This window comes from Cetorhinus maximus, chromosome 1 (assembly GCF_964194155.1).
Source record: "Cetorhinus maximus chromosome 1, sCetMax3.hap1.1, whole genome shotgun sequence".
Taxonomy (NCBI): Eukaryota; Metazoa; Chordata; class Chondrichthyes; order Lamniformes; family Cetorhinidae; genus Cetorhinus; species Cetorhinus maximus.
The window spans coordinates 235,628,592-235,654,206 of NC_135879.1; the positions used below are offsets into that span (position 1 = coordinate 235,628,592).

Sequence of the window (25,615 nt, forward strand, 5' to 3'; positions counted from 1 at the left end):
AAAAATCTCAATCAAGTTAATTAAACATGATTTGCCCTTGACAAATCCATTCTGGTTTTCCTGAGTGGTTCCACACTTGTTCATGTGATTGTCAATTTTGACCTATATTATAATTCCTGAAAACTGTCCCTCCACCGAGGTTAAACTGACTGGCCTGTAGTTGCTGGGTTGATCTTTACACCCTTTTTGAATGAGGGTATAATGTTTGTAATTCTCCAGTCCTCTGGCACCAGCCCTGTGTCTAAGGAGGATTATAAGATTATGGAGGCTCTGCAATTCCCACCCTTACTTCCCTCAGCGTTCTTGCTTACATCCCATCCGGTCCTGGTGACTTGTCAACTTCAAGTACAGTCAGTCTTCCGAATCCCTTTTTATCAATTTTTAGTTCCTCCAGCATATTAGCTACCTCCTCTTTCAGAATGACTTTGACAGCATCTTCTTCCTTGGCAAAGACAGGTGCAAAGTACTCACTTAGTACCTCAGCCACGCCCCTTCTGTCTCTGTGCATAGATTCCCTTTGTTTGGGCCATCATTGGCCACACCTCCCCCCCTTACTATCCTTTAACAAAGAAAAGCTGTTCCAGTTGGATAGTACAAGGACTAGGGAATTCAGATTTAAAGTTTTGGGCAGGCGATGCAGGGGGAAAGGGAGCAAGAACTTTTTTGCACAGCGAGTGTTAATGACCTGGAACCCGCTGACTACCAGGGTGGAGGAAGTGGAGACGACGAATGATTTCAGAAGGGAATTGGATGGGCACTTGAGAGAAATAAACTTGCAGGGCTATGGGGATAGAGTGGGGTAGTGGGACTGCCTGGATTGCTTTATAGAGAGCTGGCATGGGCTCATTGGGCCTTATGATCTCACTTTGTGCTGTTACAACTCCGTGGCCCTACTGTTCATTTGCCTATAGAATAAATTTAGACCCCCTTTTAGTGTTTCCTCATGCTTTCTTTGACTGTCTGATATCCTTTCTCACTTTCCACCTGAACTTTCTATATTCAGCTGGTCCTCCCATGGATGATCAACATGACTTCTGTGTTGTGTGCCATTTTTCTGCTTCATCTTACTCCCCATCGCCTTCATTTAGGGAGCTCTGGCCTTGGTTATCAGCCTTTCCCTCTCCTTGGAATGTACATTGATTGTAACCGAACCGTCTCTTCTGTAAAGGCAGCCCATTGTTCCGTTACAGTTTTGCCTGACGATCTGTGATTCCAATTCATCTGGGAAAGATACGCCCTTAACCTGCTAGGCTTGGTCCTCCGCAAATTAATTATTTTACTCTGGATTGCTTCTTGGCCTCCTCCATAATTAACCTAAACCTAACGATACTCTGATCATTACAACAAAAACAAAAGATGCTGGATAAACTCAGCATTCTTCTCTCCAGGAGAGTCATACGGACTCGAAACGTTAACTCTGTCTTTCTCTCCACAGATGCTGTCAGACCTGCTGAGTTTTTCCAGCATTTTTTGTTTTCGTTTCAGATTTCCAGCATCCTCAGTATTTTGCCTGATGCTCTGATTATTGTTCACTAAATACTACCCTGCTGACACTTGATCTACTTGACCCACCTCATTGCCCTGAATTCGATCCAGCAATGCCTCCTTCCTCATTGGGCTGGGAAACGTACTGATCTAGGAAATTCTCCCGAACACACTTCAGAAACGCTTTCCCCCTCTGCCCTTTACATTATTACTATTCCAGTTTAAAGTACATTATTCTATAGTTTTTGCACCTCTCTGTAATTTCCCTGCAAATTTGCTCTTTTAAATCTTTGCCACTCTCTGTTGGCCTATGGAATACACCCAGCAGTGTAATGGTACTTCTGTTAGATACCTGTATGGTATTTATATTCCTGACCTATATGTCTTCATTCCCTTGGTGTCCAAAAAACTATCGTCCTCAGTTTTGAGTGTGCTTATTGACTGAGTATCGACAGCTCTCAGGGTTAAAGAATTTCAAAGATTCACAACCCTCTCAGTGAAGAAGTTTCTCTTCATCTCTAAATAACTGACCCCTTATGCAGAGGCTATGACTCCAAATTCTAGACACTGCAGCCATGGCAGCTGGTGGAGTTTAAAGGCAATAAATAAATCTGGAATCGAAAGCTAGCCTCAGTAGCGGTGCCCATGAAACTATCACCGATTGTCATAAAAACCCATCTGGTCCACTAATGTCCTTTAGGGAAGAAATCTGCCATCTTTCCCTGGTCTGGCCTACATGTGACTCCAGATATGCAGTAATGTGGTTGGCTTTTAACCGCCTTCTGAAATGACCTAGCAAACCACTCAGTTCAAGGGCAATTAGAAGAGGGCAACAAATGCTCAAACGATGCCCACACCCCACGAAAGAATTTAAAAAAGGAAAATAGCCTCTCAACAACTACCCTGTCAAGCCCTTAACAATTTAAAAAATATTTTATACAGTGAGATTCACCTCTCGTTGTAGACTCTGAATAGTATGGGCCTATACTTTCTAATCATTCAGCAAAACCAATGAGCCCACCAGAAAGAATTATCTGAAATCTATTTATATGAGCGTAGGAAATAGGAGCAGAAATAGGCCATTTGGCCCCTCGTGCTTGATCTGCCGTTCAATAAGATCACGGCTGATCTGTTTGTGTTTCGAGTTCCACATTTCCCATCTACTTCTGATAACCTTTGATTCCCTTGCCTAACAGGAATATCTACCTCCACCTTAAAAATATCCAGTGACCCCAATTCCACTGCCTTTTGAGGCAGAGAGTTCCAAAGTCGCACAACCCTCTGAGAGAAAAAAATTCTCTTCATCTCTGTCCTATAAGGGCAACCCCTAATTTTAAAACAGCGCCCCCTCGTTCTGGACTCACCCACAAGAGGAAACATCCTTTCCAGTCCACCTTGTCAAGACTGTTCACGATCTTATGTACCTCAATCAAGTCACCCCTCGCTCCTCTGAACTCCAGTGGAAACAAGCCAGGGCTTGCCCAGCCTATGCTCATGACACAACCCGTTCATTTCGGGGAGCAATCTAGTAAACCTCCTCTGAACTGCCTCCAATGCATAATTTTTAATATTTTATGTCTAATTTAGTTAACTGGGCTAAATTTCAGTTCCATTTCTGAAGCATTTCTCTGTAACAGTTCCATGATTGCCTTGGAGGAAGTATGGTGAACTCTCATTCAACTATTTTTGGCTCCATGCTGTTTAGTTTAGCTTGGAGTGGATTACAAGGAGGTTTTTTTTTTTGTTTCGCGACTCAGCATAACATAAGATGGCGGTGTAATCTTTTGTCGTTTTACTGGGAATAGGCTGTGCAAAGGGCTAGTTGTCTAACCTGTCAGGCTTCCACACAATGGAATTACTCTTAGCTCAGCGTTGAGGGAGTTAATGGTGAGTCTTTCTCTCCTCCTGTACTGTTGCAGGAAATTTTTGCATTTCTGTGCCTTTGCATCTTCAGGTACAAGGCCCAAAGCCAGGGGCGTTCGTTTTGGAGCTGAGAGCCATGAGGAGGGAGCAGCCAATCATGTTCACTTCGAAGAGAAATTGCATGACTCTGTTGTCATGGTGACCCAAGAGGAAGATGGGAGTTTTTTAGTGAAGGTGAGATCTCTGGGATTAAACACGCGGCTTGTTATTATTTTAAGCATTCAATCTCAGGATGTGGACCTCTCTAGCAAGGTTGGCATTTATTGATCAGTGTGGGTTGTAGTGGGCCCTCCTCTTGAACCCCTAGTTGGTGTTTGCTTCTTTTATCTCCTGCATTCCTTCCCAATTACTCCTCTCTCGATTCTTATTGACTCAAACAGAAGCATGATCTCTGTATTTCTCCGCCTCTACATGGGGTATAGTTCTATAAGAAAATTTAGTAATAGATATTACAGTGGTGTAGTTTCAGTTATGCTTCCACTCTTTTCTATTTTCCCATCTGGATGTGATCTATTCAGTGCCTCGGAATTTATCTATGACCCAACAACAATCCAATTTTTGGTCAAACTGTGGACATTTGCAGCAGCAACTCTTCCACAGTTTGGTCCATATATTGCGCAGCCACAATGAGCCGAATGACCTCCTCCTCTGCTGTAACAATTCTGTGATACACTACCCAGCACTTTGAAAAACACCAAGGGCAGATAGGACATCTCTTTAGAAAGATGGCACCTCTGTCACAGTACAGCATTCCCTCACTACTGCACTGAAGAGTTAATATTGGTCCTGGAGTGGTGCTTGGACCCAGGATCATCTGACCCCAGAGGTGAGCATGCAGTCAGTGAGCTGATGACTCAGTGGGTGAATGCACGGTGTGGAGCTTGTGCAGAGTCATGCAGACCTGTCAGTCTCTGCCCCGTATGGAATTAGTTAACGCCAGCCAGACTAGTTGGGCTCTCTGCATCTTGGGCATCAGAAGGGGAAACATATTAGCCAGAGACCTTGAGAGAATATAAGAGCAGAATATTCTACTAATCCTGCAATTGACAATAAGTTGCATGGGTCGCTGTGCTTGTCGAGCGGCAATGTTCTATTTTCTGACAGTTAGCCTCCCGTAAACCAGAGAATTAATTGTTATCATTGTCCCTTTTTTGTTTTTAAGAGCACTATTACAGGAAAGTTCATTGAATAAGCGGCGTCATTTGTGAAAATCATTTCTGATATGTGGTGCATTGTCCCTCATCCTTGTCTACTTGTCGCAGCTATTGACACGGTTGACCACACAATCCCAGGATTTGGTTCCATTCTTATACATCCAGTTGTAGGCAGAGAATCATTTGAAATAGCTTCACTTCCTCCTCTCGCACCGTTACCTCTGGAGTTCCCCAAAGATTTCCTGATGCCTGCACCGTCTTGGATTGTCACGTTGCTTGGCCGACATCCAGAACTGACCGAGCAGAAATTTTCCTCCAGTTAAATAATGGGAACACTAAAGCCATTGCCTAAAGCCATCAAGGGTCATGAGGACTCGAAAAGTCAACTGTGCTCTTCTCCGCCGATGCTTCCAGACCTGCTGAGTTTTTCCAGGTATTTCTGTTTCTGTTTTTGTTTTGGATTTCCAGCATCCGCAGTTCTTTGCTTTTAAAGCCATTGCCTTCTATCCCCACTATAAACTCCATTCCTTAGCTGGTGACTCCATCCTTCTCACTTGCCGCTGTCTGAGACTGAACCAAGTGATTGGCATCCTATTTGAACCTGAGATGGGCTTCCAACCACATATCCGCTGCACCATCAAAGCTGTCTCCTTCCTCCTCCATTACATTGCCCATCGCCAACACTGCATCAGTCATTTTGGTGCTGAAATCCTCATTCTTGCCTTTGTTACCTCTAAACTTGACTATTCCAATGCACTCCAGGATGGCCTCCCAATTTAAACCCTTCATAAACTTGAGTTCTTCCAAAACTTTGTCCATATCCTAACTTGTCCCAAGTTCCATTCACCCAACACCCCTGTTCTAGCGGATTTACATTGGCTCCCAATTAGGAAATGCCTCAAGTTTTAAAATTCTCATCCTGGTTTTCAAGTCCCTGATGACTTTGCCCCTCCCGAGCTCTGTCATCTCCAGCCCTACGACCCTCTGAGGTATCTGCGCTCATCTAATTCTGCGTATCCCCAATTTTCATCACTCCATTATTGGCGGCTCTGTTTTCAGCTGCCTCGGCCCTAAACTCAGGAACTTCCACCCCAAACCTCACTGCCTCTCTTTCAACATGCTCCTTCAAACCTACCTCTTTGACCCAATTTTTTTGGTCGTTGCCCCAACACCTCCTTACGTGGCTCAGCGTCAGATTTTGTTAGATTTTACTCTCCTGTGAAGCGCCTTGGAATTTTTTGCTATGCTGTAGGTGCTATTCTGTTGTTGTGCTTCTTTCCTCTTAACATCCTGGCTGGCAAGGTGAGCTAAATAGTGATCAAACAGATCATGCGACAGTGTACAAATGTGTAAGGGCAGTGGGCACATCACCGAGTACCAAGTCTCTTCCTGCTGTATGTCTTGGCAATATGTCAGAAAGGGAGCCTGTTATGCCTCATATGAAGCCCCCTGGATGTTTTATTTTGTTAAAGGTGCTACACAAGTACAAGTTGTTGTTGTTGTATTGTGTATCGGCTAAGAGAGGGTAATCTCAAAACAACTGACGTGTTTATGATGGCCTTTGCCTCTGTTTTCAATAGTCACCAATTCACAAGGCAGAGGGAGTGAGGCCACTCGACCCATCTTTCCAGCTGCAACCAGGTACATAACATAGCAGGCGTAGGCCTGTTGAGATTGCTCTGCCATTCAACAAGATCAAGGCTGATCTGATTGTGGCCTTAACTCCACTTTCCTGCCTGGCCCCCATAACTCTTCCCCACCTTGTCAATCAAAATTCTCTCTAACTCAGCCTTGAATATACTCAATGACCCAGCCTCCACTGCGCTCTGGGAAGGAGGATTCCGGACACTTAAGAGAGCTGAGAGAAGAAATTCCTCCTCCTCATCTCCATCGTAAATGGGAGACCCCTTATTTTTAAACGGTGCCCCGTAATTCTAGATTCCCCCCATGAGGGAAACACTGTCTCAGCATCTACCCTGTTAAGCCCTCTCAGAATCTTATATGTTTCAATAAGATTACCTCTCATACTTCTAAACTCTAATAAGTACAGGCCTAACCTGTTCGACCTTTCCTCATAAAACAGACCCCTGATCCCTGGAATCAGCCTAGTGAACCATCTCTGAACTGCTCCCAATAGAAGTATATCTCTCCTTAACTAAGGTGACCAAAGTTGTACACAGGACTCGAGGTGTGGTGTCACCAGTGCCCTAGTGGTTCAGTTGTAACATTCTCGTGTCCGAATGACAAGCTCCGGTTTCAAGCCCCACTCCAGATCTTGAGCGCAGAAATCGAGGCTGACACTCCAGTGCAGTACTGAGGGAGCACTGCACTGTCGAATGTGCCATCTTTGAGATGAGACTTTAAAACAAGGCTTCAGCTGCTTCCCTGGGTGGATGTAAAAGATCCCGTGGTGCTATTTTGAAGAAGAGCAGGGAAGTTATCACCAGTGTCCTGAGCAATATTTATTTGCCGGTCGACATCACACAAAAAAAAACAGATAATCTGGTCATTATCACGTTGCTGTTTGTGGGAGTTTGCTGTGTCAGTAATTACTCTCCAGTAAGTACTTGGCTATAAAGTGCACTATATATACTATTTAGTGAAAAGCACTATAGAAATGCAAGTCTTTCTTTTTGTTGCCCTTCAATCAGGTTCATTGTCGAATAATTTCAAGGTGTTTGTTTCCATTATTCCAGAGTTCATTTGATTATTCTGTAAAGAAGTTACTGACATCATGTTTTTCACACCATATTCTATCTTGGATACCCCTATGTGGCCACCTCTCAATTGTCTCCTTCAAGGCAGATGTTGGCGTCGCTGCTGAAGCCAGTATTTATTGCCAGTCCCTACTTGCGTTGTGGCTACAAGAGCAGGTTGGAGGCTAGGGATCATGCAGCAAGTAACTCACCCCCTAACTTCACAAAGCCTGTCCACCATCTACAAGGCACAAGTCAGGAGTGTGATGGAATACTGTCCACTTGCCTGGATGAATGCAGCTCCAACAACACTCGAAACTTGAAGCCACCCAGGAGCCCGCTTGATTGGCACTCCATCAACAAACATTCACTCCACTACCAATGCACAGTGGCAGTGGTGTGTACCATCTACAAGATGCACTGCAGGAACTCACCACGGCTCCTTAGGCAGCACCTTCCAAAACCATGACCACTACCAACTAAAAGGACAAGGGCAGCAGATAGTTGGGAACATCACCACCTGGACGTTCCCGTCCAAGACACTCATCATCCTGACTTGGAAATATATTGCCATTCCTTCACTGTCACTGGGTCAAAACCCTGGAACTCCCTTCCTAACAGCACTGTGGGTGTACCTACACCACATGGACCGCAGCGGTTCAAGAAGGCAGTTCACCACCACCTTCTCAAGGGTCATGAGGGATGGGCAATAAATGCTGGCCTAGCCAGCGAAGCCCACATCCCGTGAACGAATAAAAGAAAAAAAGTACAGGTGAATGTCTTCAGGGGACTTTTCAGTGTTAGTGACACTGGAGTCACAGTCAGGCTGGGTGAGGGCAGCAGGTTTCCTCCCCTGGAAGAACCATTAGTGAACCAGTTTGGATTTTACGACAATCCAAAAAACTTTATCCTGCGACCTATCTCTAATGTTGCTGTAAAAGTCTTCTCTGCTCACTCTATTTCCTTACACTTAGAAGAACACCTGCTTCAGTGTTCCTCCTCACTCGAAATGATCCTCCATACATAGGTTGTTCCTTCTGATATTTGAGACCCTTGCCTCAGGAATTTACCAAAAAACAACTTTGCTGGTTCCTTTTGTAAGGTTGTAAACTTCGATTGTCTTAAATTTTGACTAAAATTTTAATAAATGGCTCCGCCCTTGGGTGAACATTCTGAGTTCTATGAGGGAGGATGTGATAAACTAAAGAGAGAGGGGGAAGATAAGCGAGCAGGATAGCAATAAGGGAAATGGTTAGCAGAGTATGGCAGGAAGGGGCAGAGCATACAAACATAAGAGCGTGTCAGCACTTCAGGCTAGAGATTGCAAAAATAATAGAACAGAATTAAAGGCACGCTCTCTGAATGCACGCAAGGTAGATAAATTGACGACACAAATCAGAAGTAAACATTTATGACCTAATTGCCATTACAGAGACACGGCTGCAGTGTGACCAAGGCTGGAAGCTGAAAGTTCAAGGGTATTCGGCATTTAGGAAGGAAAGGCGCAAAGGAGGTGGGTTAGTGCTGTTAATAAAGGATGGGTTCAGTACTCATTAGTGAGTCAGGATCTTGGATCGGAAGGTCAAAATGTAGGATCAGTTTGGGTCGAGCCAAGAAACAACCAGGAGCAGCAAACTTTGGAAGTTGTTTATAGGCCACCAAATAGTAGTGGTAATGTAAGAAGTAGTATAAATCAGGAAATTAGAGGTGTATGTAACAAGGGTAATGCAGTGATCATGGGGGTCTTCAATCTACAATTAGAGTGGCTAAACCTAATAAGCACTAATGCTGAGGAGGATGAATTCCTGGAATGTATAGGCCTGGCTTGCCCAATGTCCGGTCCATGGGCCGGATGCCACCCACGAAGCACCTCAATGCGGCCCCAAGGAGCCAGGTTTCAAAATTCAGGTCAAACAGGTGAGTTTCAATGGAAGATTCTACATGGAGCTGCTCTTCCAATTAGAGACTGCTTCTCTCCACGTTTGCTGCTGATAGGCTCACTAGTGAGCCGGAGGCCGGAGCCGGGGGTGCCAGGAGCGTCGGGGCCGGAGCTGGGGGTGCCAGGAACGTCGGGGCCAGAGCCCTGGGAGCCAGGTACTCCGGCCCCTGGAGGACGAGGTTTTGTCGGCCCGTGGAGGGTGAAGTTGAGTCCGACCCGGAGGGTGGGGTGGGGGAGAAAGTCGTGTCGGGCCAGTGCAGGACGAAGTTTTGGAAGGCCCGGGGCCGTGACGGTACCGTGGTGAGTATGGGTGAGTGCGAGAGTGTGTGTCTGGGGGCAGGGGGAGTGCGAGACTGTGTATGGTGGGGGAGTGGAGTGCTAGAGACTGTGGGTGTGGGGGGGAGTGCTAGTGACTGAGTGTGTGTGGGTGTGTGGGGGGAGTGTAAGAGACTGACTGAGTGCGTGGGCGGGGCAGTGCAAGTCTGCCTGATGCCCATCCTCCGGTTTCTCATTCACACTCACCACCACACAGCAACATATCCACACACACCCACTCGCAGTGGGTGACGGTGAGTGAGGGAGCACCTTGAGGCTGGGAGTGAGCTAGACACACACACACCCTCTCATGCTCTGGTCATTTTTATTAATTAGTCTTTTATAATTTAACAATTTATTGTTGTGACATTGCTTTACACTTGCTCAGAAATTGTTTCTTTCCTTAAAACCCAACTTTTTTTTTCAAATTGAGTTTATTGTTGAGCCAAACTTTATCTTTCTGAAATTTGCTCATCGGCCCCTTGAGTGAGAAAAATATGCAAATGTGCCCCTCCCAGCAAAAAGGTTGGACAAGCTTGGCATAGGCGATGGATTTCTAGAACAGTATGTTGAGGAACCAACTAAAGAACGGGCTATTTTAGATCTTGTGTTGTGCAATGAGAAAGGGTTAATTAATAATCATGTTATAAAGGAGCGTTAGAAGAGTGACCATAACATGGTAGAATGTTACGTGAGGTTTGAAAGTGATAATTCAATCGGAAACTCGTGTCTTTAATCTAAACAAAGTAAACTACGAAGGTATGAAGGGCAAGTTGGCTGAGGTAGATTGGAGAACTATTTGAAAAGGTGCTATCAGGGAGCCTTAGCAAAACTGGAGTCAATGGGAATCAGGGGGAAAACTCTCCACTGGTTGGAGTCATACCAAACACAAAGGAAGATCGTTGTGGTTGTTGGAGATCAATCATCTCAGTTCCAGGATATCACTGCAGGAGTTCCTCAGGGTAGTGTCCTCGGCCCAACCATCTTCAGCTGCTTCATCAATGACCTTCCTTCCATCGTAAGGTCAGAAGTGGGAATATTCGCTGATGATTGCACAAAGTTCAGCACCATTCGCGATTCCTCAGATATTAAGGTAGTCCAAGTCCAAATGCAACAAGACCTGGACAATATCCAGGCTTGAGCTGGCAAGTGGCAAGTAACATTCATGCCAGGCAATGACTGTCTCCAACAAGAGAGTATCTAACCATCGCCCCTTGATATTCAGTGGCATTACCATTGCTGAATCCCCAACTATCAACATTCTTGGGATTACCATTGACCAGAAACTGAACTGGACTAGCCATATAAATACTGTGGCTACTAGAGAAGGCCAGAGGCTACGAATCCTATGATGAGTAACTCGCCTTCTGACTCCCCAAAGCCTGTCCACCATCTACAAAGCACAAGTCAGTTGTGTTCTTGAACACTCTCCACTTGCCTGGATGAATGCAGCTTCAACAACACTCAAGAAGCTTTACACCATCCAGGACAAAGCAGCCACTTGATTATCACCACATCCACAAACATTCACTCCCTCCACCACCGACGAACAGAGGCAGCAGTGTGGAACATCTACAAGATGCACTGAAGAAAATCACCACGGCTCCTTAGGCAGCACCTTCCAAACCCACGACCACTATCATCTAGAAGGACAAGGGCAGCAGATAGATGAGAACACCACCACCTGGAAGTTCCTCTTCAAGCCACTCACCATCCTGACTTGGAAATATATCGCTGTTCCTTCACTGTCGCTGGGTCAAAATCCTGGAACACCCTTCCTAACAGCACTGTGGGTGTATCTACACCACATGGACTGCAACGGTTCAAGGAGGCAGCTCACCATCACCTTCTCAAGGGCAATTAGGGGTGGGCATAAATGCTGGCCCAGCCAGTGATGCCCACATCCCGTAAAATGAAATTTAAAATGGTATGACTGTAGATGGGCAATGGCTAGCATTTAAGGAAGTTGCTTAAAAAGGGATAAGCCTGAGGATTAGGGGTTTTTTAAAATCAGCAAAGGAGGACCAAGAAGTTGATAGAGAAAATGGAATATCAGGGTAAACTAGCGAGGAACGTAAAAACAGACTGTAAAAGCTTCCATAAGTATGTGAAAAGGAAAAGGTTAGTAAAGACAAATGAGCGCCCATTACAGGCAGAGAATGGAAAATTTATAATATGTAACAAGGAAATGGCAGAGAAACTAAACAAATATTTTGTGCCTACCTTTACAGATGAAGATATAAAAAATCTCCCTGTAGTTTTGGGGAGCCAAGGGACTAGTGAGATTGAGGACCTGAAACAAATTAGCATTCGCAAAGAAGTAGTGCTGGAGAAATTAATGAGACTGAAAAAGTTAATAAATCCCCTGGACCTGATGATCGACATCCCAGAGTGTTGAAAGATGTGACTGTAGAGATAGTGAACACATTGGGTGGTCATCTTTCAAAATTCTATAGATTCTTGAACAATGTCCACGGATTGGAAGGTAGCAAATGTAACCCCACTATTTAAGAAAGGAGGGAGAGGGAAAATGGTGAACTACAAGCCTGTCAGCCTGACATAAGTAGTGAAAATTCTAGAATGTATTATAACGGAAGTGATAACTGGGCATTTGGAAAATAATGATAGGATTGGGCAGAGTCAACATAGATTTATGGAAGGAAAATCATGTTTGACAAACCTGTTGAAGTTTTTTGAGAACTTTACTCGCAGGATAGATAAGGAAGATCCAGTGGATGTGGTGTATTTGGATTTTCAGAAGGTTTTTGATAAGGTCCCGCAGGTTAATAAGCAAAATTAGAGCACATTGGATTACAGGTAATATACTGGTGTGGATTGAGAATTGGTTAACGGACAGAGAATAGGGATAAGGTTCTCAGCTTGGCTGTGGCTAGTGGGTACTGGAAGGATCAGTGCTGGGGCCACAGCTATTCACAATCTATATCAATGATCTGGATGTAGGGATCAAATGTAATATTTCCAAGTTTGTTGATGACACAAAACTTGGTGGGAATGTGAGTTGTGAGGAGGATGCAAAGAGGCTTCAAGAGGATTTAGACAGTGAGTGAGTAAGGTCATGACAAGATTGAATATAATGTAGAAAAATGTGAAGTTATCCACTTCAGTCGGAAAGACAGAAATGTAGAGCATTCCTTAAATGGTGAGAGATTGGGAAGTGGTAATGTCCAAAGGAACCTGGGTGTTCTTCTTCATAAGTCACTGAAAGCTAACATGCAGGTGTGACAAGCAATTAGGAAGTATGTTAGCTTTTACTGCAAGAGAATTTGAGTGCAAGAATAAGGAAGTCTCGCTGCAGTTGTATAGAGCCTTGGTGAGACCACAGCTGCAGTATTGTGTGCAATTTTGGTCTCCTTATCTAAGGAAGGATATCTTGGCCATAGAGAGAGTGCAAAGAAGGTTCTCCAGACTAACCCTTGGATAGCAGGATTGTCCGATGAGGAGAGATTGAAGAAACTGGGCCTGTATTCTCTGGGGTTTAGAAGAATGAGAGGTGACTTCATTAAAGTGCACAAAATTCTTATAGGGCTGGACAGGGTAGAAGCAGGAAGGATGTTTCCCCTGTTTAGGCTGGTGGGGGTGGGGGGGTGGCTAGAACCAGGGGGCACAGCCTCAGAACAAGAGGTAGGCCTTTTAGGACTGAGATGAGGAGGAACTTCTTCCATTAGAGGGTGGTAAATCTATGGAATTCTCTACCCCGGAGGGTTGTGGAGGTTCATTCATTAAGTATGTTCAAAGCAAAGGTCAATAGGTTTCTAGATACCAATGACATCGATAGTGTGGGAAGATGGCATTGAGGTAGAAGATCAGCAATGACCTAGTTAAATGGCGGAGGGGCCAAATGGCCTAGTGGTACACAATCAAAATACTGCGGATGCTAGAAATCTGAAATAAGAACAAAAAAAGGCTGGAAAAACTCAGCAGGTCAGGCAGCATCTGTGGAGAGAAGCAGACTCAGGTGGATGACATTTTGCCAGATGTGAAGGAAGGTAGAAATGTAAGCATAAGCCAGCAGAAGGGGAGAGGGACAGGAAGAGCAAAGGAGAAGTTATGTGATAGGATGGAGGGCAGGGAAGATTAAATAACAAACGATTTCATGGTTCAACAGTCAAAGAGAGTGGTAATGGATATGGTAAAGAAACAAAGTGTGTCCAAATGAGGCGTGATTGCTACATAAAACTTTTACCTGAATGCAACACGAAGGGATAAAGAAAGAAACTAGACAAGAACAACTCAGCAAAACAAAAAAAAACAAATATATGAACCAGGAGCAGGAGGAGGCTCTTCGGCCCCTCGAGCCTGCACCGCCATTTAGTAAGATCATGGCTGATCTGATAGTAACCTCAAATCTGCATCCCGCCTACCCTTGATAACCTATCGCCCCCTTGCTTAACAAGAATCTATCCATCTCTGCCTTAAATATATTCAAAGACTCTGCTTCCACCCCCTTTTCAGGAAGAGTGTTCCAAAGACATCCAACCTGCTGAGAGAAAAAAAAATTGCCTCATCTCCATTTTAAATGGCCGGCCCCTTATTTTTAAACAGTGACCCCCCCTCCATAGTTCTAGATTTTCTAGAAAAGAAAGCCCAGAACAAGATGGAGGCAGAGGGTAAGATCTAAAGCCCTTGAACTCAATATTGAGTCCAGAAGGCTTTAGTGTGTTGAGACGTAAGATAAGGTTCTGTCCTTCGAACTTGCATTGAGCTTTCACTGGAACACTGTCATAGACCGAGGACAGAAAGGTCAGAGTCAAAGTAGCGAGTACAATATAGTATATTGTATTGAAAGAAGTAGAAGTAAATCACTTGGAAGGAGTGTTCTGGGTCTGATATGATGAGAAGGGAGTAAGTAAAAGGACAGGCGTTGCACCTTCTACAATTCCGTGGAAAGGGGTCATTTGAGAAGGAAAGGGGTGTTAGGAGTGACTGAGGAATGGACAAGGGTGTTGCAATGGAACAGTCGCTACGGAATGGTCCCAGCATGGTGCAACCACCACACACATCTTCCCCTGCCCTTGTCTTTCAGCATTCTGTTGAGGCCTCAGTGCAGTACTGAAGGAGTGCTACACTGTCACAGATGTTGTACTTCAAAAGAAATACCAAACAGGAAATGTAATAATAGGTAACCCTTTGCCTGTCAGGAGGATCATAAAGATTCTGAATAAGATAGGGCTTAGATATTGTACATGACCTTGGTCAGGCTGCACTGAGAGTACTGTGGACAATTCTGTCATCTGTCCTATAAAAATAACATCGGAAAAATGGACTTCATTAAGGCTTTTGACAAGGTCCCTCATGGGAGAATGGTCAAGAAGGTAAGAGCCCATGGGATCCAGGGCAATTTGGCAAATTGGATCCAAAATTGGCTTAGTGGCAGGAGGCAGAGGGTGATGGTCGAAGTTTGTTTTTGTGATTGGAAGCCTGTGACAAGTGGTGTACCGCAGGGATCGGTGCTGGGACCCTTGCTGTTTGTAGCGTACATTAATGATTTAGACGTGGAGGACAAGGTATGATCAGTAAGTTCACAGGTGACACAAAAATTAGTGGTGACGTAAATAGTGAGGAGGAAAACCTTAGATTACAGGACTATATAGATAGGCTGGTAAGATGGGCAGAGCAGCGGAAAATGGAATTTAGACCATAAGACCGTAAGACATAGGAGCAGAAATTAGGCCATTCGGTCCATCGAGTCTGCTCCGCCATTCAATCATGGCTGATAAGTTTCTCAACCCCATTCTCCCGCCTTCTCCCCGTAACCTTTGATCCCCTTACCAATCAAGAACCTTATCTATCTCCGTCTTAAATACACTCAATGACCTGGCCTCCACAGCCTTCTGTGGCAATGAATTCCATAGATTCACCACTCTCTGGCTAAAGAAGTTTCTCCTCATCTCTTTTCTAAAAGGTCTTCCCTTTACTCTGAGGCTGTGCCCTCGGGTCCTAGTCTCTCCTACTAATGGAAGCATCTTCCCCAAGTCCACTCTATCCAGGCCTTTCAGTATTGTGTAAGTTTCAATCAGATCCCCCCTCATCCTTCTAAACTCCATCGAGTGTAGACCCAGAGTTCTCAAACGTTCCTCATATGTTAAGCCTTTCATTCCTGGGATCGTTCTCGTGAACCTCCTTTGGACCCTCTCCAGTATCCTTCCTGAGATACGGGGCCCAAAATTGTTCACAATATTCTAAATGTGGTCTGACCAGAGCCTTATAAAGCCTCAGCAGCACATCCCTGCTTTTATATTCTAGTCCTCTCGAAATAAATGCCAACATTGCATTTGCCTTCCTAACTACCGCGTCAACCTGCAAGTTAACCTTAAGAGAATCTTGGACGAGGACTCCCAAGTCCCTTTGCACTCCAGATTTCTGAATTCTTTCCCCATCTAGAAAATAGTCTATGCCTCTATTCTCCCTACCAAAGTGCATGACCTCACACTTCCCCACGTTGTATTCCATCTGCCACTTCTTTGCCCATTCTCCTAACCTGTCCAAATCCTTCTGCAGCCTCCCCACCTCCTCAATACTACCTGTCCCTCCACCTATCTTTGTATCATCTGCAAAATTAGCCAGAATGCCCTCAGTTCCTTCATCTAGATCATTAATGTATAAAGTGAAAAGTTGTGGTCCCAACACTGACCCCTGCGGAACTCCACTAGTCACCGGCCACCATCCTGTGAAGGACCCCCTTATCCCCACTCTCTGCCTCCTGCCAGACAGCCAATCTTCTATCCATGCTAGTACCTTGCCTCTAACACCATGGGCTCTTATCTTACTGAGCAGCCTCCTGTGTGGCACCTTGTCAAAGGCCTTCTGGAAGTCCAAGTAGATAACATCCATTGGCTCTCCTTTGTCTAACCTACTCGTTACCTCCTCAAAGAATTCTAACAGATTTGTCAGGCATGACCTCCCCTTGTGAAACCATGCTAACTTTGCCCTATTTTACCATGCACTTCTAAGTATTCTGAAATCTCATCCTTAATAGTGGACTCTAAAATCTTACCAACGACCGAGGTCAGGCTAATTGGCCTGTAATTTCCTGTCTTTTTCCTCACTCCCTTCTTAAACAGGGGGGTTACATTAGCGCTTTTCCAGTCCTCTGGGACTCTCCCTAACTCGAGTGATTCCTGAAAGATCACCACCAACGCCTCCACTATCTCTTCAGCTATCTCCTTCAGAACTCTGAGGTGTAATCCATCTGATCCAGGTGATTTATCCACCTTCAGACCTTTCAGTTTTCCTAGCACCTTCTCCTTGGTAATGGCCACCCGACTCTCTTGAACTTTGGGGATGTTACTCGTGTCTTCCACTGTGAAGACTGACGCAAAGTACCTATTCAGTTCCTCCGCCATTTCTTTGTTCCCCACTACTACTTCTCCAGTGTCATTTTCCAGCGGCCCAATGTCTACTTTTGCCTCTCTTACCCTTTATATGTCTAAAAAAACTCTTGCAATCTTCTTTTATATTACTGGCTAGTTTACCCTCATATTTAATCTTCTCCCTCCTTATTTCTTTTTTAGTTGTCCTCTGTTGGTCTTTGTAGGCTTCCCAATCCCCTGGTTTCCCACTGCTCTTTGCCACATTGTATGCTTTCTCTTTAGCTTTTATGCTGTCCCTGACTTTCCTTGTCAGGCATGGTTGCCTCGTCCTCCCTTTAGTACGCTTCTTCTTCCTAGGGATGAATTTTTGCTGTGTCTCCCAAATTACTGCCAGAAACTCCTGCCATTGCTGTTCCACTGTCTTTCCTGCTAGGCTCATCTCCCAGTCAATTCTGGCGAGCTCCTCCCTCATGCCTCTGTAGTTGCCTTTATTCAACTGTAATACCGTTACATCTGATTCCAGCTTTTTCCTCTCAAATTGCAGGGTAAATTCTATCATATTATGGTCACTTCCTCCGAAGGGTTCCTTCACCTTAAGCTCCCTTATCAAATCTGCCTCATTACACATCACTAAATCAAGAATTGCCTGTTCCCTAGTGGGCTCCACCACAAGCTGCTCCAAAAGCCATCTCGTAGGCATTCCACAAATTCCTTTTCTTGGGATCCACTACCAACCTGATTTTCCCAGTCTACCTGCATATTGAAATCTCCCATGATCACTGTAACCGCCTTTCTTACACGCCTTTTGTATCTCCTGGTGTATCTTGTGCCCCACATGCTGACTACTGTTTGGAGGCCTGTACATAACTCCCATTATGGTTTTTTTACCTTTGGGGTTCCTCAACTCTCCCCACACAGATTCTACATCATCTGACTCTACGTCGTTTCTTGCTATCAATTTCCTTTCATTTCTTACTAACAAAGCAACCCCACCCCCTCTGTCAACCTGCCTATCTTTTTGATAGGATGTATATCCTTGGATATTTAGCACCCAGTCCTGATCACCCTCGCAGCCATGTCTCCGTGATGCCCATCACATCATACCTGCCAATTTCAATCTGCGCCACAAGCTCATTTACCTTATTTCGTATACTGCGTGCATTCAGATACAACGCCTTCAGTCCTGTATTTCCCGTCCCCTTTCTCATTGTCGTCCCTTTATTTGATGTGCTTGAAGTTAGACTCCTAGCCCTTTCCAAACACTCTGTCCTATTTTGTGTTCTGGGGACTTTAATAGCCTTTCATGGGCTCTCCTTTCTTTTCAGTTTTTTCATAATTTTCCATGAAGTTGAATCCACTCCCCCACACGCTAACCTGCTGCTTTGTTTCCCATTAATCATACTTCTTGGAGTTTTACCCTTCCCTTCCCCCCCACTTTCTAGTTTAAAGTCCTGTTGACCACCTTATTTACCCTTTTCACTAGAACATTGGTCCCAGATCGGTTCAGGTGGAGACCGTCCCAACAGTACAGATCCCTCCTGTTCCAATACTGATGCCAGTGCCCCACGAAATGGAACCCCTCTTTCCTGCACCACTCCTTTAGTCACATATTTACTTCCCTTCTTCTCATGTCCCTATGGCAAGTTGCACGTGGCTCGGGTAGTAATCCGGAGATTATAATCCTTGAGGACCTGTTTAATTTAGTTCCTAGTTCCTGATAATCCCCAAACAGGTCCTCTTTCCTAGTCTTACCTATGTTATTTGTCCTGACATGGACCACAACAACTGGATCCTGCCCCTCCGTCTTCAATATCCTTTCAAGCCGGTCAGAGATGTCCCTCACCCTGGCACTGGGCAGGCAACATACCATGCGGGACTCTCGATCCTGCTTACAAAGGATGCTATCAATTCCCCTAATTATAGAATCCCCTACAACTACCACTTGTCTTTTTGCTTTAGCTTTGCAGTGTTTTTGTTTCGAATTTGGTGCAGATTTCTTACCAACCAATCAGGTCACAGCTTTTGTGTGACGTCACTTTTTCAGTTTTGGCTTCAGTTACTCTGTGCCCCGAGGTCACCGCTCCGGTGCTCCTCCCTCCGAGTCTGCTCTCTGGAGACAAGGCCGCGAATCCCCGAGGTAAGCTAGATTTATACTCACCGCTCCAGTGCTCCTCCCTCCGAGTCTGCTCCCTGGATTCAAGGCCGCGAATCCCCGAGGTAAGCTAGATTTATAGTCACTGTTCCGGTGCTCCTCCCTCCGAGTCTGCTCCCAGGATTTACTCACCAATCAGCTGCTTTTTCTTTAAAATCCACTTTCAGAAGAGTGTCTCTCGCAGGTCTGGTGCACTCCTGAAGGCATTGCCGCTTCCTCTATTTTTTTTAGATTTGAGGAGGAGGGAGGGATGGAAACACTACAGCAATGTAATGTTTGAGGCTATTCCGTTCTTTGACAGTGGGTCCTCCTCGATTCCCTCCTGAGTCGTGGTGTCTGTGGCGACTTCTCCCAGAATGGTTCAGTCACTTCTCACCAGCGCCCTCTGTTGGATGCTCTTCCTCTTGTTGAGTGCAAGAGTCCTTCTCGATTCCCTCCTGAGTCGCGGTGTCTGTGGCGACTTCTCCCAGAATGCTCCAGTCACTTCTCACCAGCGCCCTCTGTTGGATCTAATCCTGAGAAGTGTGAGTTGATGCATTTTGGGAGGACTAAAATGGCAAGGGAATACACAATGAATGGTAGGACCCTAGGAAGTACAGAGGATCAGAGGAACTTTGGTGTACATGTCCATAGTCCCTGAAGGCAGCAGCACAGGTAGTAAAGGCGGTTAAGAAGGCATATGGGATACTTGCCTTTATTAGCCAAGGCATAGAATATAAGAGCAGGGAGGTTATGTTGGAGCTGAATAAAACACTGGTTAGGCCACAGCTGGAGTAGTGTGTGCAGTTCTGGTCACCACACTATAGGAAGGATGTGATTGCACTGGAGAGGCACCAGAGGAGATTCACCCGGATGTTGCTGGGCTGGAGCGTTTCAGCTATGAAGAGAGATTGGAAAGGCTAGGGTTGTTTTCTTTGGAGCAGAGAAGGCTGAGGGGAGACCTGATAGAGGTATACAAACTTGAGGGGTGTAGATAGGAAGAAACTTTTCTCCTTAGTGAAGGTGTCAATAACCAGGGGGCATCGATTTAAGGTAAGGGGCAGGAGAATTAGAGGGGATTTGAGGAAAGATTTTTTTCACCCAGAGGGTGGTTGGAATCTGGAACACACTGCCTGAGGAGGTGGTAGAGGCAGGAACCTTCACAACATTTAAGAAATATTTAGATGAGCACCTGAAACGCCATAACATACAGGGCTACGGGCCACGTGCTGGAAAATGGCATTAGAATAGATAGGTGCTTGATGGCCAGTACAGACACGATGGGCCGAAGGGCCTGTTTTCTGTGCTGTATAACTCTCTGACTCTGTGAGAAAGGTTTACAAGAATGGCAGCAGGACTGAAAGATTACAGCTAGTGGGAAAGATTTAACAGCTAAATGGATTGAATGGATAAGAATGTTTTAAGTTATGGGAGGATTCAAAACCAGGGGTTATAAACACAAAAGCAAAATACTGCAGACACTGGAAATCTGAAATGAAAACAATAAATACTGGAAACACTCAGCAGTGAATATGAGAGAGAGAAACAAAGATCTGATTAAAGGTCATGACCTGAAATGTTAATTCCCTTTCTCTCCACAGATGCTGCCAGACCTGCTGAGTATAAATGCAAGATAGTTACTGTTAAATCCAATAGGGAAGGAAGGCAAAGCTTATTTAGTCGGAGAGTGGTTGGAATGCGGAACTTGGTACTTTGGCTGAGGCAAATGGCTTAGATGTTTTCAAAAGGAAATTACATATGTACACGAGATAAAAACAGAAAGACATATCAAAAAGCTGGGGTAAGCTAAATAGAATAAGAGGAACCGTGTGTGCACAGACTAGTTGGGTTGATGACCTATCTCTGTCCTGTTGTGTAAGTCTGGGCGAGGAGTAGGAAGTTCTTTCAGTTTTCTGACCAACAGCCTTCCACAGCTACACCAGGAAAAGCAATTCATCATCATTCACTTCATTGTTGTCTGTGGAACTTTGATGCTTGCAAAATAGTTGACATTGTGCCAGTAATATGCTTTGAGTAGTCCAGCTGAGGCTGATTGCTCTACAGAGAGCTGCCCTTGCTGCCCTTGTCTCGATGGGCAGAATGGCTTCCTTCTGTGCCGTAATGACACATGACTCTATAACTGTCTGTGAACTGGTTTGGGACGGGCAGTTTTAATCAAGTGCGTGCATTTAAATCCCTTGACTTGGTTGAGCAAAGCCAAGTTCGGGCTTCATGAAATGAAGTGTAAGTGATTCATTTTGGTAGGAATAGCAGAAAGAGACACAATCCTGTGGAGAAGCAGAGGGACCTGGGAGTTTATGTGCACAAATTATTGTAGGAGAGAGCACTTAATAAAGCATAGAGCTCCTTAGGCTTTATTATTAGGGGCATAGACTTTAAAAAAAAAAGCAAGGAAGTTACGCTAAACTTGTATAAAACACTTGTTCAGCCTCAACTGGAGTATTGCATCCAGTTCTGGGCACCACAGTTTAGGAAGGATGTGAAGGCATTAGAGAGGGTGCATAAAAGATTCACAAGAATGGTTCCAGGGATGGGGAACTTCAGTTATGGAGATAGATTGGAGAAGCTGGGGCTGTTTTCCTGGGAGAAAAGAAGGCTGAGAGGAGATTTGATAGAGGTATTCAAAATCATGAGGGGCTTGGACAGAGTAGAGAGAAACTGTTCCCATTGTGGAAGGACTGAGAACCATAAGACACTGATTTAGGGTGATTGGCAAAAGAAGCAATGATGACATGAGAACAAAAATGTTTATGCAGTGGATGGTTAAGGTCTGGAATGCACTGCCTGAGAGCGTGGTGGAGGCAGGTTCAGTCACGGCTTTCAATGGAGAATTGAATCATTATCTGAAGAGGAAAAAGGTGAGTTGCTCTTGCAGAGAGTCGACACAGATGCAATGGGCCAAATGGCCTCCGGTGCCGCAATTCAAAGAAGCTCTGGATTGTGGAGGTGAGGGAAGACTGAGGGATATAAAGAGTTGCACGATTTTGTACTCCAGGGAAATAATGCCTGGAGGTAGGCGACTGTTTAGCGAGCCTTGTTTTCAGTCCTGGAACCAATCAATTGCCAGTCATATGCAGGTCATGTTTATACTGTTGAGCTTCACATGCTGATATCTGATGGTGCTGGTGGAACATCTTCAAAAACACATTACAGCGATCAGAATATATAAGCAAAAACCAAATCAAAGATATGGTTAAAGATTATACACAATTGTGGGGCAGAATGTTTTTTCTTTAATGCGCACATGCTTGCAGAATGTTTTTTCTTTAATGCGCACATGCTTGCAGAGCACAATATACGTGGAGTGTTCCCCTATTAAAGTGCCAGTTGAGAGTAGAATTAAAGGCTAAGGTCATGGTTTACTGGGCAGCAGTGATCCCTGTGATCCATTATGCTTTAGAGACTTTGGCCAGCCTACAGCAGAGGCACCCCAGCGCACAGGAGAAGTATCGTCAGCGAGACCCTCCGAATCCAGCGCCAAGAAAGGCGCTCCAACTGCGGCATCCTCTCCCAAGCTAACATGCCCAGCACAGAGGAGCTGACCACTCAAAATTGGCTCCGCCGGGCGGGGCGCCATTCGTACGCCTGACAGCAGACCCCCGAAGCAACTGCTGTACTCGGAACTCAGTCGTGGAAGGAGTCTCGCAGGAGGAGAACAGAAACCCTTTAGGGCTGACGCCAAAGAAACCCTGAGGCGATCGGGCATCCCTGCTAACTCACACTTGTGACAGACCAAAATGGAGAAGGTTTATTTGGGAAGGCACTGAATGCATTGAGACACTTCACTGGGAACTTGCAGAGGTGAAGTCAAGGCATTGGAAGGTGTGCACAAACCCCCAAACAACCCATCTCCCCAACCCTTCAAGCACCACCTGCCCCACATGTGGCAGAGTCTACAGATCGCGCATTGGACTCTACCAGCCATCTCAGAACCCATCGAACCAAATTGGAAGCAAGCCATCCTCGATCCCAGGGGATGCCTAAGAAAGAAAAGAAAAGGTTGTAAGAAAATATAGAACTATGAAATGGGGAAAGCCATTCAGCCCCTCAAGCCTGCTCCTTCCAAGCTGGTTTACCCTTTCTTGGACTAAACCCAACATCTGGTCAACGTTTACCTCTCAGTCCCGCTAAAAACACTATCTGGTCATTTATCACATGAAAAAACGACTTGCATTTATCTAGTGCCTTTCACAACCACAGGGCATCCCTCGACGCTTTACAGCCGATGAAGAAAATCAGACTCTGCCACATGTGGGGCAGGTGGTGCTTGAAGGGTTGGGTAGATGGGTTGTTTGGGGGTTTGTGCACACCCTCCAATGCCTTGACTTCACCTCTGCAAGTTCCCAGTGAAGTCTCTCATTGCATTCAGTGCCTTCCCAAATAAACCTTCTCCATTTTGGCCTGTCAAAAGTATGAGTCAGTCGGTATATTTGATATTTAGCACTGAAGAAGAGTCATACGGACTCGAAACGTTACCTCTGTTTCTCTCTCCACAGATGCTGCCAGACCTGCTGAGTTTTACTAGCATTTTTTGTTTTAATTTCAGAATTCCAGCATCCGTAGTATTTTGCTTTTATATTATTAATGAAGAAATGTAGTCACTCTTGTGATGTAGGGAATACAGCAGCCAATTTGCACGCAACAAACTCCCACAAATAACATTGTGATGATGATCAGCTAAGCTGTTTTTGTGATAAATGTTGGCCAGGACACCAGGGTTAACTCCCCAGCTCCTCATCAAAATAGCGCTATGGGATGTTTCACATCCACCTGGACAGGCAGGTGGAACCTCAGTTTAATGTCTTACCTGAAAGATGGCACCTCTGACAATGCAGTGCCCCCTTGGTATTGCATTTGAATGTCAGCCATGATTCTTGTGCACAAGTCCCAGAGAGGGAATTAAACCCAGAACCCCATGAGTCAGAGGCAAAAGTGCTACCGGTTGAGCCACAACTGACACTTCCAGGACTCCATGGTGATGTAACAACATCACACTATGCTTAGAACCTGTACGTCCCTCAGTCATCTAACAATTGAACCAGGTTTTTGATGCCTAGGCTTCGTGTTAACCACCGAAAAAAATTACACCACGGAAACTGGCCATTAAGCCAAACTGACATTTGGCAATTTAGCTACTAGAAGATTCAACTTGAAAGTTAACAAAGACAAGTGATCTGTGATCTATATTGGTGTCACTTGGCTGTTTGCTGATGTGTCCATCGCGAGCAAAGCCGTTAAGCTAGACATCATCAAAGCTGTATTCATTGCTTAAATCCCACAACCACAATGTGAGAATGCCATGCAGACTCCTAGTTGCAATCAATTGCGATATCTTCCATCCTCCAACCCACTTGACCTTATCCAAAACTCCTCTCCTATTCTATCTTGCACCAAGTATTCTACCTACTCACCCGTCACCCCTGTATTTGCTGGCTGAGCTACATTGGTTTCCGGCCCAGCAATACGTCAGTTTTAAAACTCTCCAATGCTCCTCCAATTCTGGTCTCCTGAGATCCCTGGTTTTAATCGCGTCGCCATTGATGGCTGTGCCTTCAATTGCGGAGGCCCAAAGCTCTGGAATTCCCTCTCTCAGCCTCTCCACTTCTCTACCTTTGTTTCCTCCTTTAAAAACTCCTTAAAACCCACCTCTTTAACCAAGCTTTTGGTTATATGTCCTAATATCTCCTGGTGCAGCATGTTTTGTTTGCTAATGCCCCTGTGAAGCACCTAGGGACGTTCGACTAAGTAACAGTTGCAAAATAAACACAAACAGAAACTCTGGAAAAACTCATCAGGCCTGGCAACATCTGTGGAGAGAGAAACAGTTAGCGTTTCGAGTCGGATATGACATCTTCAGAACTGAAGGGAGGTAGAAATGTGATGGATTTTGCCTCATCAATAGTGGGGAATGGGAAGGAGAACAAAAGGGAAGGTGTGCGGGAGTGTAGGGGGTGAGAGAGATTAACTGACAAAGATGTCATGGAGCAAAAGGCAAAGGGAGTGGTATTGGTTGCAGTAAAGAATCAAAGCATTTGTCCAGAGTGGGTGTTAATGGCAGAATAACGAACAGCTCTGTCCGAAAGTAAAAACATGAAGAACAACATTCAGACTAGCACAAGGGGGAGAAAAAAACTGAATCAAAATTGGGGGGGCCCCGAGTTCACGGTCTGAAATTGTCGAACTCCATATTGAGTCCAGAAGCCTTTAAGGTGCCTAGTCAGAAGGTGAGTTGCTGTTCCGCAAGCTTAATTGCATCAGGATTCACTGAAACACTGCAGCACACCGAGGCCTTTCAGTTCTGGTGCAATCTGGTTCTGGCAGTGACTAACCCAGTCATTAATCCGTCTGGTTCACTAATGTCCTATAGGGAAGGAAATCTGCTGTCCTTACCTGGTCTGGCCTACATGTGACTCCAGACCCACAGCAATATGGTTGACCCTTAAATGCCCTCTGTACAAGTGCAGTCAGGGATGAGCAATAAATTCTGGCCTGGCCAGCGATGCCCACATCCCATGAACGAATTTTTAAAAAAACTATATATACCCCTCCTCCTAGTCTGTCAAACCTCGTTGCTCACTCGCATTATGGGTTTTGCCCTTCATTCCAGTTTCTGAAGTTAC

At 45.1% G+C, this 25,615-nt stretch overlaps 1 protein-coding gene across 5 annotated transcripts in view; it reads left to right on the plus strand.

Annotated features, from left to right (window-relative positions):
- adisspb (adipose secreted signaling protein b) overlaps positions 1–25,615 on the plus strand; it is a 153,015-nt gene that overhangs the window by 61,056 nt on the left and 66,344 nt on the right. For 4 of the 5 annotated variants that reach the window (XM_078554656.1, XM_078554647.1, XM_078554640.1 and 1 more), the window contains exon 3: positions 3,440–3,582. The exons of the other annotated variant lie outside the window; for it this stretch is intronic. In XM_078554656.1, the coding sequence (XP_078410782.1) occupies positions 3,440–3,582 (143 nt within the window). The remainder of the gene's footprint in view (positions 1–3,439; positions 3,583–25,615) is intronic. 5 annotated transcript variants of the gene reach the window in all.